The 20,657-nt window shown below is 37.6% G+C and overlaps 1 protein-coding gene across 4 annotated transcripts in view; it reads right to left on the reverse strand.

Moving 5' to 3' along the window:
• The window catches only part of Mapre2 (microtubule associated protein RP/EB family member 2), a 152,741-nt gene that overhangs the window by 42,969 nt on the left and 89,115 nt on the right, over nt 1-20,657 (reverse strand). For all 4 annotated transcript variants that reach the window (XM_070029338.1, XM_070029336.1, XM_070029337.1 and 1 more), the window contains one exon: nt 2,464-2,609. In XM_070029338.1, coding sequence (XP_069885439.1) covers nt 2,464-2,609 — 146 coding nt within the window. The remainder of the gene's footprint in view (nt 1-2,463; nt 2,610-20,657) is intronic.

Here is a 20,657-nt window from a genome sequence, read left to right on the forward strand (position 1 = left end):
CAATTGTTCATCCATCCTCTTGTATACATATTACTAGACATACAGAATCATTCATTTGATATATGGTAGTGCCTTCAATACACCTATGGACAGGTGTTTCATTTTTTCCAATGTAGAAGCATAGATAGGAAATTGAAAAAGACAAAAGAAGTACTATTAACTCATAAAATGAGAAAGAATCTGGTTTTGAATATATATCTTAACAGCTAACTGGAAATTAGTCATTGTAAAGGCTAAGGTGTGACAAAGAAAGTATATTTTATTGTATTAGAGTATTGCTATGCTTCTAAGGTTAGTCTCAAACTTGTGGGCTTAGTGATCATCCTGCCTCAGACTCTAGAATAGCTGAACTACAGGTACAAACCATCAGGCTCAAGACTACACAATTTGAAATAAAAATTCTGAGAATGTTTGGCCAGATTTAATATTTTGATAAGAATGCATTTACTTAGAAGGGAAAAAAACTGTATTAAATAAAAAATATAGCTGTGCCTGGTGGCTCACACCTTTAATCCTAGCAATTTATGAGTCTAAGGCTAATGTCAGGAAGATCACAGTTCCAACCAGAGGAGGGAGGGAATAGTTTGTGAGACCCCCATCTCAACAGAAAGGCTGAGTATGGTAGTATGTACCTACCAGTATGTGCAGTCCAGGCAAAAAGCAAGACAAAACTGAAAAATAACTGAATTAAAAAAGGGCTTAGGTATGACTCATATGATAGAATAACTGTCTTGCAAGTGTAAGGGACTAAGTTAAAATCTCCGTACCACTCTCAATATAGATATTTCACCAACTCTTCTTCCCTTTAATGCCTCTCTCTTATAGCCTAGCATTCTATGTATTACCGCTATAATCAATTTATTACAAAGAAAGCTCTTCAAAGTTTATTCAAAGAGACATACCCTAAATAAAGAATGTGAATTAATAAGCATATATCTGAATAGCAGTCCAAAGGCAGAAAAGAGATTGAGTAGTTTTAGGTAATAGTTTCTTATAGTGGACAAAAGACTCCAGCATTTAACTCCAGGTGAATCATTCTAGGATAAAATTAAGAAAATTCAAAGAGGGAAAAGGGAAATTTATGAACCAATATTGAGAATCTGAGGGCATTTACAATGCTGGAAACGTATTTTCCTCCAGTACTGGGGCCTGAATCAAGGTCTCATGCTTGCTCAGCTTACTTGCTGAGTTAACATTCTACTATTTGAGCCATACCTCCAGCCCAGCTTTTTGCTGGTTAGTTTAGAGATGGAGCCTAGCAATTTTCAGCCTTCTGAGTAGCTAGGATCACAGCATGAGCTACTAGTGCCCAGCTGTTGTGCTGGTCATTTTGTGTGTGTGTGTGTGTGTGTGTGTGTGTGTGTGTGTGTGTGTGTGTGTGTGTGTGTGTGTGTGTGTGTGTGTGTGTGTGTGTGTGTGTGTGTGTGTGTGTGTGTGTGTGTGTGTGTGTGTGTGTGTGTGTGAGAGAGAGAGAGAGAGAGAGAGAGAGAAAGACCTGGGCACTGTCCCTGAGCTTTTTTTCCTCAAGGCTGCACTTTACCATTTGAGCTACAGCTCTACTTCCATCTTTTCTTTGTGTGTAGTTAATTGGAGATGAGTCTCATGGACATTTCTGCTTAGGCTGGCTTCAAACAGTGATCCTTAGATCTCAGCCTCATGAATAGCTAGGATTACAGACATAAGCCACAGTGCCTGGCTTGTACTGGACAGTTTTACATGCATTCCTTCATTTCAACTTCATAACTATGAGCAAGAAATTTCTAGACTTCTTTTATAGATGAGTAAACTCAGGGTAAAAGAATTCAAGTAACTTGTTCCATAATGAGCTGGGACTGAGAACCATGCTGTTCCACAGTAAGATGTTTTTCCCTGGAACAAAATATACAAAGAACCACAGAAACATCTGGAAAACATAAAAATTTCTCATCTGCAATAGTAAACATAGCTATTAATGTTTAAACACTTATAATTCCTGTTAAAAGTTTTTAGTCAAATGGTTGCAAGTTTAGACAATCTCTTTAAATTAAAACTTCATCCAAATATGGGAAGTTAGGATTGATCCTTTACAGGCCCCAATTTGTTGAGATATCAAGAGATATTCCCATTTACAAGTTTATAGATTTCTGACAGAAAACTATTCTAAAGAAAAGTGCATTTTATTTATTTAATTTTTTTGGTGTGAGTTCTGGGGCTTGAATTCAGGGCCTGGGGAGCTGTCTCTGAGCTTTTATGCACAAAGCTAGCACTCTACCATGTGAGCCACAATTTCAGTTCCTATTATTATTATTATTATTATTATTATTATTAAATGGTGATAAGGAGCCTCCCCAACTTTCCTGACCAGGCTGGCTTTGAACCATGATCCTCAGATCTCAGCCTCCTGGGTAAGCAGGACTACAGGCATGACCCACTGGCTCCTGGCTTGAACAGTGCGATTTATAGAGATAAAAGGGAATTTCATACCTTATCAACGTTCATTCGCTTAAATGATGCTTGCAGAAGTTTGAAATTATGAATATACTCATGCTCCAATTTTGCTTGAAATTTTACTTTCTTCAAACTAATGCAGCCTGGAAAGAGCATGTCCATGAACTGGCAATAGGCTGCTCCTGGAAAGAGACAAGAAAAGTACATGTATAAAGTCTTGCTGTGCCCAGAAGCAGTGGAGGATAGCTAGGCAGAAAATGACCAGGCTTGGAGGTACCATGATACCAAGCCCTTCTGGCTGTACATGCTCCCCTCAGCACTGCACTGAAGTCTGACCCCTCACCTGCCCACTATCCAGCTACCTCACCTCATCCCCAAGGACTGGGTGTCAGAGGATGCTCAACAATGCAGCATCTGCCACTTCCTATTCCCGAGCACTGTGATTTGTAAGACATGCATGGAGCACCACAGTCATTGCACAAAACTTCATATGGGGATACCAAGGAAACAAGAGTTATTGTAACTTTTCCAAGCATCTTCTAGAAAAAAGGAACAGCTTTTCTTCTGCTTATCTATCATTCTGCTCCATGCCATCAAAATAAATAAATAAGGGAAAAGTACAGAACATGAGAGAACTGCAAAACTTCTCAAGAAATATGTAGCTCAACACCATACATATTCTCAAGCTACTTTAACTCCATCTTGCAAAATAACTGCAGTGAAAACTGTAATACAAAGCCATCTAATACCCAAAACAGTGGCACAGCAATTTAATTCCAGCCCAGAGCAATGGGGTTCCGATATTAACATGAAACATGAAGACAAGGAGAATATGAAACGTATAAAAGTTCAGAATCATGCTGTTTATGACTGAAAAAGAATGTTTAATGAGTCCTCTGAGAAAATGGTCATAGAAAAACTTTTTTTAAAAGGCCTTTTAAAACATGAACATTTCAACTAGAAATCTCTAGTAAGATCATGTTTACTTGATTTGCATCTTAACAGGACAGACTGAATCCAAAGGCACAATGATTCTTTTTCTTTAACAAGGAAGAAAAGTAACTGAGTGGCAAAAATAAGAAAAAGTGACCACTTTAAAATTATTTTCAGTGTCAGGCTTGTTTAGTCTGTTTCTACATGTGCAGATTGGGCTTTCTGGAACATGCAAGGTTTTCCTCATCCTTTATGTTGATGCTTCTGTGAATTTTTCTCCTATGTGGGCAACAGAAGGACTCTCTCTATTCCTTATGCCCAACAGATACAGAAGAGCACACTTTACTAAGATGGAATCCCAGACAATGCCTGTTTTACAGGTAGCGGTATGAGGATGAGATATAATAAAATATAATAAAAGATATAATAAAAATCTACAGTCTTTGTGACTGTCTTCCTCTTAGATGCTAATATCCTAAACGGTAAGTTTCTCATGAAGCAGATGGGTCTCTTAAAATCAACACAGTATAACAAAATAAACATGGGGGGGGGGATACAGACTCATGAACTGGGGGCATTCAATGATTTCGATCTTCCTTTCAAAATGTCACTACTAAATATCCCCATGCTGCTGATCACATATATGGTATATAACATATGAGCACCGTTATATATTACAGACTGTGATAGACAATTTGCTCCAGGAAAGTTAGAATGAACTTGTGACTTTAAATGAGCATCATTATTCCACAATACTGTGAATTTCCGGAAATTAAGTAATCACTTAATCACGATCAAAAAAAAAAAAAAAAAAAAAAGAACCTTGGGGAAGGGAGGGAGGGAGGGGATGGTAGGGGGAAAACAATGGAGGGGGTAACAATGTTCAAGAGAAAAAAAAAAAAAACAAAAAAAAAAAACAAAATGTCACCCAGTGGAACAAATTCTAGTAAGCATCACTTACACAGGTAGGTATGGAAACATGCTGGCTCATTACCTGCTCTGTGAGGTTATGTTCACATTTACTTGTGAGAAGCCTGACACTGTATTCTCACCAACCAACCAACCAACCAACCAACCAACCAACCAATCAGCTAGCAAGCCAATTATTTATTTCAATATAGGAGAGAAGGAAGGCAAAATCATCTCTAGTGTCATCATCCAAGAGATCTTCACTGGTTATTTTCTATCTATAACACTCTATAGTCTTTTTTGGAGGTATATATACAAATACATTTTTTCTTTAAAAATTGATAACATTAGAGATCAAACCCAGGGCCTGAGCATGCGAGGCAAACACTCTACCACTGAACTATACCTCCAGCCCTGAACTTCTGTTTTTAACTTAACAGAACAGGATTTCCTTTCTGAGTTGTTTAATTCTCTACCAATATTTTAATGGCTTTCTGATATTTATATCATGCTTAGCAACTTACTCTCACCAAGATCACATCAATATTCATGTGTAGTTTCTTTAAGTACTTTTATGATCTCACGTTTTACATTTAAATTCTGAACCCATGTGGAATTTATTTTGGTCTATGATACAAAGTATGGTTCTAATTTTAATCATTCCAAATGTTAGTGGAAATCTGTCATTTCTGGCTCTTTCTCTTCCTACCTGATTGATGCTACAGCGTGTGCCTTCTACCCCAGTAGCTGAAGGTGGACACTCCTCTTTCTAGAACATGACTGGGCTCTGCCCCAGTCTCTGAGAGGGAGGAGTCGCAGAAACATGGTGTCAGTAGTAGTTCTACAATCCTCAGCAGCAACAACAGACTGGGGACATCCCCCTAATTCCAGTGACCTTTGGAGGATGTTTTCCTAGCTCCTTAGTGGCCTATGCTTCCTTCATCTTCTGAGCTTGGTTTTCCATTGATGCTGAGGTTTCAGTATCTTTACTGTAAATGCCTTTGTGACTCAGATTGCCAGAAGTAATTTATGCTGTTTTCAACCACAACTGCCAACTGGTAAAGCTTGGCAGGGTATATTTCTTCATGATAAACACCATTTTGGGGGGGGGGGAGGAATACTGGGTTATGAACTCAGGGACTATGCTTGCTAGCAAGGCACTGGACCACTTGATTGACACCCCCAACCCTTTTTTCCTTATTTTTCAGACAGGTTATCACATTTGGGGGGTGGGGAATTTGGGCCTCGATCGTGATCTGAGGAGCACTATTTTTTACCTTACTTATATATTACTATGTTATATATGGTAACATAAATAATACACAGTATATTATTTTCCTAATACATGTGCTTAAATCTCTTTCTAGACCTTAAATTGTTTTTGTCTGACTCTCTAATAGTCCCACAACCTTAGTTATCTAAACACTATACCATGTATTCTGAAATATTGTGCAAATTTCCTCTTTATTCAAGAATTATAATATATTGTTTTTTCCATTTTGGGGGCTTGTTGTCTATGACATATAAATAATGGCTTTTTAAAAAGTCATTTATTCACTCTTTATTTAATAACTTTTGGATAAAATTCATATATTATAAAGTCCAATCTTTTAAGATATGCAATTTAATGATTCTTAATTTATTCACAGAATTGCACAACCATTGCCACTATATAATTCTGGAAGATTTTCATTATCACAGAAAAAAACCAAATCTTTATGCTCTCTCCACATTCTCTTTTTCCCCTAGGCCCTAGCAATCTACAAATATAATCTACTAATCTACTTCCTGATACTAAGTATTTACCATTTCTGCACATTTTATATGAATTGAATCATATAAGATGTGGCCATTGTATATAGTTTCATGCAGGAAAGTATTTTCAAGGTTCATCCATTCTGTGGTATGTATCAGAATTTTATTCCTTTTCATAGATAATATCCCATCCTACAAATATACCACATTTTATTGACCAATTTTCAGTTGGTGGACATCTGGGTTTTTACTATGGGCATATTTTGAGTAATGCTGCTATGAACATTTTTGTACACATTCTGGTGTGGACTCATTTTCAATTCCCTTGGCTACATACCTACAAGTGGAATTGCTGGGTCATATGGTACTTCCATATGTCCAACATTTTGCCAAACCATTTTCCAAAGCAGTGCACTCTTTTCCACAGCTATGTATGAGGACTTCAATTTCTCCACATCTTTGCCAATACTTGTTATTATCTAATATTTTGATTCTAGCTCTCCTAATGGGTATGCAAACAGAGTCTCATATTGAAACCAGGTTGATTTCTCTAACGACTAAAGATACTGAACATCTTTTTTAATGTGTTCTGGTCATTTGTGTATCTTCTCTGGAGAAATGTCTGTGTAAATCTTTTACACACTGTTTTTTTGTTGGTGGTAGTGGCGGTCCTGGGACTTGAACTCAGGACCTAGATACTGTCCCTGAGATTTTTTTTGCTCAAGGCTAGCACTCTATCACTTGAGACACAGTTTCACTTTGGCTTTTTTGGTAGTTCTACTGGAGATAAGAGTCTCATGGACGTTACTGCCTGGGCTGGCTTTGAGCTGCAATCCTCAGATCTCAACCCCCAGCTGTGAGCCACCAGTGTCTGGCTTCCTTTGTACACTTTTAATTTTTAAAATTTATTATCTTTAAATAGCTGTGCAAAGAGATTTCCAGCTTTGCACACTTTCAAACTGAGCTATCTTTTTATTGTTGAGTTCTAAGAATATTCTCTTCCTTTCTCCCTCCTTTATTTTGCTCCTGGGCAGTATCAGGGATTGGACCTTGGGTCTCAAGCACACTACATGCTACATGCTACATTTTAGAGACTCCCTCCTCCTCCCAGATCCACTTTGAGTTAATTCTTGTAGACAATGTAAGGTTGAGTCCAACTTCATTATTTTGCATGTGAATATTGCTATCTCAGTAATATTTCTGAAAAGACTACCCTATCTACACTATCTTGGCATGCTGCTGAAAATCAATTAGCCATAAATGCATGCTTTTTATTTCCTGGCTAGACTTTCCATTCTATTCTATCGATGTGTCTATCCTTATGGTAATCACACACTGTCTTGATCACTGTGCCTTTACAGTAATTTTTTAAAAGGAAAGGAAGTCTTTTAACTTTGTTCTTCTTTCTTAAGATTATTTCAACTACTCTGTGTTCCTTGCATTTTTATATGAATCTTAGGATTTCTCAACTTGTACTAAAAGGGAGTTGAAATTTTGATGGAACTGCACTGAAATCTATTTAACAGTTTGGAAAGTTCTGGTACATTAATATTATTCGATCTTCCAATCATGAACATGGCATGTCTTTTTATTTATTTCTTGCAATAATGCTTGCACTTCTTTTCTTATATTTACTCCTTGATATGTTTTGTGTTTGTTTTGTACTGGTCCTGGGGTTTGAACTCAGGGCCTATGTACTATCCCTGAGTTTTTCCATTCATGGATAGTGCTCTACTATTTGAGCCCAAACTCCACATCCAGCTTTCTGGTGGTTAAATGGACATAAGTCACAAGAACCTTCCTGCTCAGGCTTAGCTTCAAACCACCATCCTCAGATCTCAGTCTCCTGAGAAGCTAGGATTAGCGCTGTGAGCCATCAATGCCTGGTTTATATGCTGTCTTTTTAATGCTTTTATACGTTATTTTTAATATGCATAGTTTTTCAGATTGTTCCTTATTAATATAGAAATATAGTTAGTTTTTCAGTCTTGTATCCTACAAATTTCCTTGCATAATTTATTCTAATGCTTTTGGTTTCTTTTTCTTGCCTTCTATCGTTGGCTAGAACCTCCAAGACAATGACAGCATATTAAATTATATCAGCTACCTTTTTGATGACCATGGAGAACATAAAAATGTTTTCTCATTTAATTTGTTAACATGCCCAATCATATCCATTATTTCCTAGTGCTGAATCATGTTTGTATTCCCCAATAAGTTCTACTTTGTGATGTATATGTTTCCACTACAGTGATGGCTTGCATTCACAAATACTTATGATTTTTACAATACATATTGGTAAGACAGTCTGTAGTTTTGTGCTTTTTTGTTCTATTTTCTTAGCATAGTTCTTTTAGCTTTTAAAAATAAATTGGGAAATTTTCCACTTTTTTTTAAAGGGTGAGCACAAAAGTTTTGTTTGGTTTTGTTTTTTAAAAAAGAGGCTTGGTTATAATCCTAACTACCTAATTTACTACCTTTATACCCTCAGCTTTTCACACACCTGCCCTATGCATTTCAGAACACATGAACAACAAATATGTGGAATAACCACTAAGAAACCACTAAGAAAGAGTGTCACATTAGCATTCCAGTAAGTGGTACATGTCCAGGTGTTATGTCATAGTAGTTTCAAGAGTCAAAGATCCTTGAGAATTGACCTGTAGGATTATGTTGAAGACTTGTGTTGCATCTGGGTAAGTGTACTTGGATATGTTTTAACTTCTGGCTCACTGCATCTTTTAGGAGACAAGCCACAAGAATATTTTGAAATTAATTACTGCTATTAAGAATGTCTTCAAAGGTTCCTATAGTGGGACAAACCTTTTTAGGGTATAACTTGAACAAGGCTGTTATACTCTGGTTCTTATCAAAACTCAGTCCTTGCATGGTGGTAGAGCACTTGGCTAGCTCAGTTCAATCCTTGGCAACAACAACAGCAACTACAGGTCAACCCACTATTTGTGCTGTAAATCACAACTCCTTGTCTTCTTATTGAATGGCAGCTGTAACTATATCTATTCACTTGTTAGGTAAATTTCCCTGTGTATAAATTATATCTAATGCGTGCAAATATGCTCTTGAATCATCTGATTCTAACAAAATAAAACAAATATATTCCTCGGTCCCACATTATCCCTTCACAACAAACTTCCATCTCTACTGCCACTATTTCATCTGCTATACAATTTATTTCCATGTCAATTCAAGAGTCTTTCAAGTTTACCATATTCTGCACAGGATCATCTATACCTTCTGCTATCAAATTGGTTACTTTTCTTTCCTCATTCTACTTAACCTCTTAATTGTATTTAACATTGCTGATCATTCTCTCATTTTTAAAAATCTACACTTTTCCTTAATCAAACAAAACAGATGTCATGAGGAGATTTAGGAATCATTTTCCCCATCCAAGAAGTTTCAACCAGTCACAAATCAGAATGTTTATCAAGAGGTGTATGGCTTTGGGGTTATTTTCTTATTCTTGCAATAATGTGATCTGCATATTGCCTATTATCCAATTTTTATTACATGGTGCCCAAATTCCTGTTATTCAGGTCATGTAAATTCCTGCAAAGAATATTAGGGTTGTTTTCTGTGAAACCACTATAAAATTCAAACTTCTCCCATGGCTTATAATGTCCTGTGACCAGGTCTCTGTGTGCCTCTCCTCTGGCCAACCTTAACTTAAGGAAGTTCTTTTCACCCTGGCTTCATTGTTCCTGTTAGACTACTTCAGGTTGGTCAGCTATCCCCTGCATTAGGACCTTTACACATAGCATGTCACCTGGATCTTCACATAACTACTTTCTTCTTGCCATTCAGATCAAAGCTTAGATATTACTTCCTTGGATATTACTTCTCTTCCCATGTCCTCTGATGTAGCCCTCCAGTCACTTTTTTTTCTTTTACATTTTATTTTATTTTGTTGTAAAGGTGCTATACAGAGGGGTTACAGTTACATAAGTAAGATAATGTGGACATTTCTTGTCCACCATTGTTACCCACTCCTTTGTTTTTCTCCCACTATCCCTTCCCACCCCCCCCCCATGTAAAGTTCATTTCCAACCTCGTATCTTGTGAGTATCACTGCTGTATTGGTTCACCCTTTGTCCTTATTTCACCATTTTGTTATTCCCCTTCCCATTCCCAAATCAGATAAATTTATTTTATCACCTCATCTTGTCTTAGAATTTTATTGTTAATGCACAGACTGGCTTGTAGCTTATCTTCTATGGAATATGTATTCCAAGAATGCTTGTACCTTATCAGTCTGGGTTCCCTTTGTATCTAAGTACTTACTATAGTAAATACTTGGCATAAGAGGATTTCAGTAAATATATGGTTAATGAGTAAAGGTGAGAGGGTTGTAGCAGCTGCACTACAATAAAGATTAGCAAGTAATTAAATGTTACTAAATTCTAATATTACTAAATCCCAAAGTAATAAATATTATCATTAGTGTTAACTCTATCTTCCTTTAAGATTTTCGGTGGAAGTATTTTTTTAAAAAGCTTAATGTCCCATTCATGTGACCAAATCTGCAGAAAATGAAAGAATAAGCTTGTTCAAAAGGCTAAATGTAACACATTGCGCTCAAATAAAAGCAATCCAAAATGGAGGAGGTTCTGTTTATCAAGAGGTTGATTATAGTAGGCACGCTGAGTCTATTAGCTCAAAGTGATACTGCAGTTATGGAAGTCAACAAGATGCAGAAAGTAAGTCAAAATAAAGAAAGTGATTCTGGTGTTCTGCAGTGCCGTACTATGATAGCACCTAAAGTATTAAAGTACTTTATAAGTTTTTGTTATAAATGAAGGTGACACAAGTTTGGAAACAAGAGTCCAAATTGAATAGTTGGGGTCCTGTATGAGGAAGACAGAGATAAAAATGAACAATGACATGCAAAAGTTTTGAGAGTATATGGTTTGGGAGAATACTATCTCTAAGATGGTAAGAATGATATGACAATCTCATTTTCACCAGATCTCAGCAGTTCAACAGAAAGAGTAATAACAGAATAATTGTATATTTCTAAAAGGAAATTCTCAAAGTATATATCACTTAATAGTACACTTATTGTACATGTAAGAAATAGAAGAAACAAAATACCTACATTTGTATAAAATCTGTTAAAGATTTACATCTATTTTTATAATTCTAAACACCAACGTATCCTTATGAGGCATTTATTATTAATGTCTTATTCAACAGACTGATTTTTTTAAAAAAAGGTGTTTGTTTTGTTCTGTTCTGTTTTTAGACAATAGTGCTAAAAGGAATTACAAAAGAAACTACAAAAGAACACATGAAGCATTTGGATGGATGTTAGTGGAACCAATTATATTCTGCAGAATACTCTAGTAAACTCTAGGGGTGAATACACAGCTACTGATTGGCCTCAATATTGTGATTGCTCTTTAGGTAGTACTGGGGGCTTGCTTTCAGAGCCTTGCACTTGCTAGGCAGGCACTCTATTACTGAGCCACGCCTCCAACTCTTCCTCACATTGGTTATTTTTTAGATAAGAATCTCCTGGGAACAAGCCTTGACCACTATCCACCTATTTTAGGCTTCCTGTCATAGGTGGGATGACACGCCTGCATGTAGTGTCACAGACTTTCTTGCCTGGGCTGCCTATAACTATAATCCTTCTGATCTCAGCCTCCACTGTAGCCAGAGTGAAATGTCCATATTACCGTACCCAGCTATTGCTGGAAAATGGGTCTTGCAAATTTTTCTAGCCTGGATGACTTTGAACTATGATCCTCATTATAGCCTTCCAAGTAGCTAGGATTACAGGTATGAGCCACCACTGGGACTTGGCTCATGCTGTGATTTTATGTCTTTGTGTGTGTGTGTATGCATACATATATTTGTTCATGCATATATACATGTATATACTCATAAGACTTTCATGTTACATATAAAATAAGCTTTTTATATCTCTAATTTTACTGTTCTCATACATATCTTTTATACGTGCACATACCACAAATACAAATATGCAGTCCTACTGCTGTCAAATAAAATCTCAAAGCAGTTTTCCAGAAATGCAACCCATCTAACCATATTGGGTTCTGCCACAAACAGCTACTCAAATTACTCATTTGATTTTCTCACAGGCCAAAGACCTATTGTACAGCAATGTCTGTATTACTGAGGGATTTAGTGACAACTTTCCACTTTCTCTGACCTTGTTTGGTGTCTATGAATGTTTACAAGAAAGAATGACACCCTTAATTTACTGGATTCCTTCATTATAGGAACTCTAACAGGTAGACTATTTGTAATAAAGCATATTCTCTCAAGCTGATATCAATGAGGGATGGGAGAGAGATAGAGAACTGAAGTGTTGGCTCTTGGATCTCAGCGTTCATCAACTTAAATAGGCTATGCCGTGTCATCACACTCCTCTAAGCCAACAGTGTTATGTGCAAAATGTCAGGGTTGGATGGAACTCTAAGCTCTAAAATTAGACCACTCTCTAATTCTCAGACTGTCACCAACTTCTCTTTTAAGGGATACTCGAGGTTTCTGTTAATTATGATACAGTTCTGTTTCATTCTCATATGACTAAGATATTCCCCAGCTTCTAGCCATCGTTAATACAAGGAGTCACTAGCACGTGCTTACAGCTGAAGGCGTACTCCCCTCATCCCAACTCCTTATTAAGTTCATGGTATTGCTGACCTATTTCCACACTCTTCTCTTGAGCACCTGACATTTACATACAGAATACCACAACTATTCTGCCATCTTCAACAGCTGAATATTAATAATGAAAATATCTTTCACCATCACCATCATCACACAATCATTCCAGCTTTCCTTTTGCATTTATCCTTAGCATTCCTGGAACTGATGTCCCTGCAAAATGCCATCTGTTACCAAAACCCAAATCTCATACTAAAGGAAGCAATCCCTCTGGAAAACTGAGGCTTACTAACGAGAGGCTGTGAACACAGGATTATATGTGTCCAATCCATCAGCAGAAATCTCTCCTACACTTTGAAAGATTAACATCTGAAAGCAATTTAAAATCTCAAAGTTCAACTGTATTGTTCTAATCCAACAAAAATAGGATAAAAATAAATTGTAGCTCTGTATTGTTTTCATGGTCATCTTTCACATTCCTGGCATGAAAAGCAGCTTGACAGCTTCAATTACCACAGTGTTATTTCACGCTGCTAATGTGAACTTAGGACACAGTTTACCTCACCTGTCCCAAGTCTCAAAGGCAAAAATAAAAATCAGGAGGCTCAGGAATTTGGTTTCAACAGAGATTGTTTCTCTGGGCTCCCATGATCCTCAGCTGAACTTCTACTCACAGCCTGAAGTCAGTCTTTAAGACAGGTAGCTTTCCTAATGACTCTACCACAGAAGACAAGGAACATAACCAGGATTTCAACACCCACAGATGTGAAGCAGGCTTGTGTGAATCACAAAGTGCTGAAAAGCACCCCATCCTTTCCTTCAACATGAAGTAAGCTGGCGAGAGACATTCTCATCTCTCTTCTTTCATAAGAAAAGTAATAAACTACCAATCATTATTCAGGCAGATGCATGTTTTTAAAGAGTAGCAGCAGATAAATAAAAAGGCCTCGTGAAATCCCATCTTTCATCTGATAAGTGCCCCTAGTATTTTACTAACATTTTTTTAAAGTCCTTAAAAAATCTTATAAGACTGCAGCAGATTGCAGTAAAAGGTGCCAGCTTTCTTTGTCCACAATGAAGAACCAAGAGTATTTTTAAAATGTAATGTTACCTTTAGATCTGAACTGTATTAAAAGACTTGTAGAACAACTCACTATCCTGAAAACGGATTACAGGTTGAAATCAGTTGACCAAGTGCATGGCAAAGTGCTTCTTCACAGAACATATGGGAGAATGAAGAATTGTTTCTTCTACTGTTCAGTTTAATTTGGTAAATACCTAATTAAATTTTCATGTTTTTATTGTAAAAATACTGTACAGAGAGGTTACAGTTATATGAGCAAGGTATTGAGTACATTTCCTATCAAGCATTGTTGCATCCTCCTTTGTTTTTCCCCTATCATCCCTTCCCTCCCACCTCCACTACACTCCCCCACCCCAAATCGTTTTTCAACATAGTGTCTTGTACATCTCATTGTTATAATGGGTCAACCTGCATCCCTATTTAAGTATTTTGTTTTTCCCTTCCCCTCTCAAAATTAGAGAAGTGTATGTACAAGATGCAGGGCACTGACATCAAATACAGTAAGAACAGCGGTTATACCATGGGGGAGGAGCATACAAAGAAACAAAAAAATCACATGGTACCTAATTAATTTTAATGTGGTAAAATCGAAATGCCAAAGTCCTTGATTAAAATTTAGGTACCAATATTTTTATTAAAAATTAAATTTTAGAGACAGAATTAGAGATCAATGTAGAAATACAAAATATACTTTGAAAGCTGACCTTTTAAGAGTGTAATTTGCAAAAAATGATTTTCATAGAAATTCACCATTACAGCTTTGCATTATTTTTATACTTTAATGGACAAAACTAGGGCATCATCAAGTGCAAGTTGTCCACTTACAGTTTTTAATCAAACCACACTTACCCTATAACTTATCAGGGTTTAAATTTGAGTTCTAATGTTTAAGGAAGACAGTGCAAAACAAACTTGCCTAATGAGATAGAAAACAATTCAGAGAACTGAAGGAATAAAGAAATGGCAGGTGAAGAAATTACCTTGTTGGTTTGAAAAATGAGCCAAATTTTCATCTCCTAATCAATAAACCATTGCTAAGTGCTCAGCCTCCTAGCCAGTTTCCAACACCAGTGATTTCCTTCTAGGTAATGCACTCACCACACTTTACTAAAACAAGCCCTATGACATGGGGAATCTCCTGTGATTACATTTGGCTTTGGAGTTGGGGGGAGTAAAGGTAGAAGAAGTAGAAATGACACTTAGAGCAGGAATGGTGCTTGGTACAAAATGTTACTGGCATCTAGGAAGCCTGATATTGACTCACAGTGAGATGTCCCAGAGGCTAGAGTCCGAAAATAGAGCTAAAGTTAGAATGTGGCATTCCAGACAGTGAAGGAAAGGGGACATAAAAAGCCTGTTATAAGTTAGAAAGGTACATATGAAACCTAATCTGAAAATTTCAGTTTTCTTCTTAGGGTCATAAAAAAAAGAAAGTTCCAGAAAACTGTATGATTAGGGAAATTTCTCTACATAGTATTGCATTTGTTTGGATTATCTTTATACTTTAATGGACAAAAAAGGTTAAGACTAAATCAAAACAGAAGAATTGAATTATGAAAAGCTTGAGTTTGAAAAGACACACATTTCCTGTACTTTGCTTTTATTATTATTATTTATTTATTTATTTTTGGTCCAGTTGTAGGGCCTGAACTCTGGGCCTAGGCGCTGCCCCTCAGCTCTTCAGCTCAAGGCTAGTACTCTACCACTTGAGCCACACCGCCACTTCTGGCTTTTTTCTTTTTGCTTATGTGGTGCTGAGGAATTGAACCCAGGGCCTCATGCATGCAAGGCAAGTGCTCTACCACTGAGCCATCTTCCCAGCCCCTTATTATTATTGTTGTTGTTGTTGTCATTGTTATTATTTGCAGTACTGGGGTTTGAACTAAGAGCTTCATGCCTGAGTCCTAGACACAAGAGTTTTAATCTCACTTTTATGGTTCACTATACTACAAAATGAACTTCCCATCTGTAGGTGACCATTTTCATTAATCAATGAAAAAGCAATAAGCCAACAAATCCTTACTAAGGAATATAATTTTACTCTAAAAGAACCAAGTAGGGATTGGGAAGGTGGCTCAGTGGTAGAGTGCTTGCCTTGCCTTGCATGGGTTCAATTCCTCAGCACCACATACACAGAAAAGGCCAGAAGTGGTGCTGTGGCTCAAGTGGTAGAGTGCTAGTCTTGAGCTGAAGAGCTGAGGGATAGTGCCCAGGCCCAGAGTTCAAGCCCCACAACTGGTTAAAAAAAAAAAAAAAAGAACCAAGTAATTTTATTTAGAGAAATCAGAAAAATACATATGGAAAGCCAGGGAAAGAAAAAGAAAGCGACAGGCACTAAGTTATATGGCAGAGAACTTAAAGGAGTTAAAGAGTTCTCCAATAAAACCCAAGAAAGAGTAACATATATTCTCAAGCAGATAAAATCAAGCCACACTTGTATGATAGTTTTCTGTCCTTAAGGAGCTTGACTTCTAATACTGAAGGCTTACAGCAGGTACTCTAGGACCCTAAGAATTTGAAAGCTCCATAAACTGAAAAGAGAGAGCTTTCATCTGGAGAGGGGAGATCAGGAAGAAGAGGGAGAAGGAAGCATATGAGAAGGCCTCCAATGCAAGCATTTGGAGCAAAAGTAGGGAATTGGAACAATGAAAGGCGCACTTGGCCAGTGCAGGCCACGGGGAAGGTAGTCGTGAGGTAGGTGATTTCCAGCTAGATGGCTCAAGACTTTGGGTGCCATGAAAAGAAGCTTAATTTACAGGCTGTGGGGATCCAATGCTAACTTCTAAACACAGCTGTCTTTATAGAGAATGCCTAAAAATATGCCATCTTAAGCTCCAAGTTTTGGAACAAATCTGTTCTCAGAGTTCATTAAAAGGTAAGAAACACAAAGCTGATACACTTTCCCATTTTCTTAGGGAATGTCTCCCAAATCATTGCCTCTATCATCCTACTAATAGTTACATGTACCAACCTACAATGAACTCAGATACATATTTGATGGAGAAGCTCCTAGTACATATAAAGTATTGCAGTGTGAATGGACCAACACAAACCCACAGACAACTTCCATAAATCATTTTCACAAGTAGATCTTTCTGTAGCAGAGTTCACATCTCTAGGGCTGATAGCTCCACAACTCCTCCCGATTTCACCTTCTCCCCAAAGCTTTCTGGTGAGAGCACCTTACTTTTACCATTTTTTCCCCAATCCAGTCTGCTAGCTGGGTAATGCTTCACCATTTTCTGTGGGTAGTCACCCCTTTCTGCCACAGTTCCCTGAAAAGGGACCAGAGAAAGTCAGCAGCTGGGCGTGGCAATAAAGGAGGTCCCCAGCAATTACAGAGAACTTAGGAATAGTCACCACAAAACATTTATGCACAACAGCATATTGTTCTATAATAAATTAGTTTCTCTACACTTCCCAGGGCAATCCCAGAACATTGTACAATTCTAATATCAGAAGAAACTCAAAACAGTTTACTTCAGCAATTCAATTAGATGACCATAGTAGAAACGAAAGAAGACGGGCTAATTTTTTTAAAACAACAAAGAAACAGGGAATGTCTTTTTAAAATAGTGGATTCTAATGGAATAATGTATAATTTTAAACTTGACATTCATGTTTTCATTCAAATGTAGGTCCTTCTGTAATTTTCTAACATTCTTCCAGGAATTGCCATGAAGAGAAACTGCAGGAAACGGCTAACATTAGTCTTACATTTCTATGTTTCCTATTGTCATATATTTTGGTCAGAAAAGTTTGAGTGTTCATACCTGAGAAGGAAAATTCCCTTGGAAGGGAGGGGGCAATTGAAGAGGTAAATTGCTATGTGTCACAATTACATAATGACTGGGGGGGGGGAGTGGAGATGGTTATTTTAGGAGGCATCAAGGAATTCATGCAGTTCCAACATGCCAAAACATTTTATTTCTGACACATTCTCCCCATATAATGTCAACATGTTTTATAAACTATAAATTTTTAAAAAAATACAATTTAGAAAAACTAGATCAGAAAAAAAAATGTTCTTTTCTGAAGAACTGTGGAACTAGGGGTTTCCTGGCTTGATCATCTTAATTGTGCAGAAACTGACCTTTGAATATTTCAGACATTCCAATGCACACTGTTCATTAGTGATAGAGATCGATAATGAAATATGCCAGGCACTTGCTTTTGAGCAATGACCTTGCTCTACCTTTGCTTTACATATGGGTAAGCAAAACCAAAGGGCAACTGAATGCTCTGCATAGATACATGGCAATGAGAACTCTGGTAGTGAAGAAATAGGCCTCAGTTGGGTGTGACGATCTGTGTTGTTTACCTTTGCTATGTCCTTAGGTTCCAATCAATCATCTGAAATTTGTTAAAAGTACTCAGTAAATACCTGCTGACTGTAGGAATGACTAAAGGAATGCACATCTTTTTTCAGCCTGAATCCTGAATACATTAAAAATCGACTTTGGAGAGCAGTATTTTTTTCTGGGGGGGGGGGGGTTGTCGGTCATGGGGCTTGAACTCTGGGCCTGGATGCTGTCCCTCAGCTCTTCAGGTCAAGGCAAGCGCTCTACCACTCGAGCCACAGCACCACTTCTGGTTTTCAGGTGGTTTATTGGAGATAAGAGTCTCATGGACTTTCCTGACCAGGCTGGCTTTGAACCATGATCCTCAGAATTTTAATTCAACTTCATAATACATATTGGCCATCCACTAAACCTGCAAGGCCAAATACACACAAAGCAAAGACATAAAGTTCTCCTGGACTGAAATAATCCTTTTTAAAAAAAAAAAATATTAGGGTGCTTATTACTTGATGCATTCCTGCTCTTGTTTTGCTGTCATGAATCCTAACATATACTGCAGATGTCTTAACATACTCAAACAGTGTGCCTCTTCTGTCTTTTTTTTTTTGGTCGGCTGTGGGGGCTTGAACTCTGGGCCTGGGCGCTGTCCCTCAGCTCTTCAGCTCAAGGCGAGCGCTCTACCACTTGAGCTACAGCGCCACTTCCAATTTTCTGGTGGTTTATTGGAGATAGGAGTCTCACGGTCTCTCCTGCCCGGGCTGGCTTTGAACCGAGATCCTCAGATCTCAGCCTCCTGAGTAGCTAGGATTACAGGCGTGAGCCACCAGCGCCCAGCGCCTCTTCTGTCTTGATCAAACCTTTTCCATATAAAATATTTTTGTGTTACCTCAACACTTACTCATTCTTTAAATCATCGGTCACACATAACATTGTCTATGAAGTATTTCTATTCCCACTGAAGAACTGTTTCACTATATTGGCTTTGGGAACCCAACAGCAGATCAATTTGAAATTTAATTTGTAATTTTTCTGGTTGTGTGTTGAGTACCTTAGGAGGCAATGAAACCTTTGGAGAACAGGTCCTTGTGGATGGTCTTTAGATCACTGGGATATAATTCTAAGGGGGCATGGAGGACCCTGACCCTTTCCTCTTCCTGTCCTTTGATATATGGCCATGAGTTAAATGGTTTTACTCTGCCATGTACACCGTGGCATGTGGTCTCACTATAGCACCTCAGTTCACAAAATTGGACCAACTGATCATGGCCTGTAATCACCAAAACTGTGGGTCAGAATAAACCTTTCCTCTTTATAAGTTGATTATCTCAGGCATTTTGTTATAATAACAGAAAGATGACTTTTCATCTTTCTAGAGTATCTGCTAACCACTGGCATCTCTAAAATGAATATATGGAAAGAGGCTTTGCCTGAAGTTGGGAAACAGGTACAGTAACAAGAGGAAAGAAATGATGAAAAGTAGGTGAGTCTCTTGCAGGTTGCATCAGCCCAATCTAATACATAAGATGAAGAAAACATTAACTTCTCATGTTAAACAAGGAACAAGAAAAGTACTTCTAAAGCTTCATAACATGCTACTGAATACAGACTTCCTGAGTTGAAATAAGTATTTGGGGAACAAATATTATTGATGAGTAAATCCTTTACTTTGTTTTTGATGTGTGTGTGTGGAGAGCTCCAAGCTCATAGACAAAATCATTCTAGATGAGATTCTTACGCTGGGCCTCATGCTTGCTAGGCTGACACAATACCTCTAAGCCATGCCTCCAGTTCTGGTTTTTACTTTTCTTTTTTTAGTTCAGGGTTTTGCTTCCCACCTGGTAAACACCATTGTGTTCCATAATATTTCTTTCATAGATTTGGACTATGATAGTAGCACTACTGAGACGTAACTGTGTCATTAGGATTTGCCATTAGATACATACATTTGTCATTTATTCCACTAAATGTAAAAGGGTAGGCATATGGACTTCTTTTCTTTTCCCTCTGTTTGAAGGAGGAGATGCTTAGTGGATTCCTGATAAATGAATTTGGAAAAGTCAGAAACACACCCCCACGGGCACATGCAGTGAGAACTCTACCACATGCATTGCCATACATTCGTACAGAGCAAGGCTGTGCTCCCAGGGATCAGTTGGGAACAGTTGGTTGGTTTCTCTGAGCTCGTACTCTCTCATTTTTTAAATTTATTGTGAAAATACCATACAGAGGGGTTACAATTACATGAGCAAGGTAATGAGTGCATTTCCTACAAGCATTGTTGCCTCCTCCTTTGTTTCCCCTTCCCATCTCCCCCCCTCACCACCCCCGGCCTCCCGCGCCGAAGTTGTAAAGTTCATTTTCCACATAATATCTTGTACATCACATTGGTGCAATGGGTCCACCTGTATCCCTATTTAAACAATGTTTTTTCCCTTCCCCTCCACAGATTATACCAACAACAAATACAGTGAAAACAGGGGTTATACCATGGGGAAGGGACATACAAAGCAACAAAGAAATCATCATTTAAATATGCTAGACACAATAGCAAGAAAGAAAAAACATTTGAGTCCTTATCTTGGGGTTCATTT

Source organism: Dipodomys merriami, unplaced genomic scaffold (assembly GCF_024711535.1).
Source record: "Dipodomys merriami isolate MVZ:Mamm:240054 unplaced genomic scaffold, mDipMer1.0.p SCAF_2, whole genome shotgun sequence".
Classification (NCBI taxonomy): Eukaryota; Metazoa; Chordata; class Mammalia; order Rodentia; family Heteromyidae; genus Dipodomys; species Dipodomys merriami.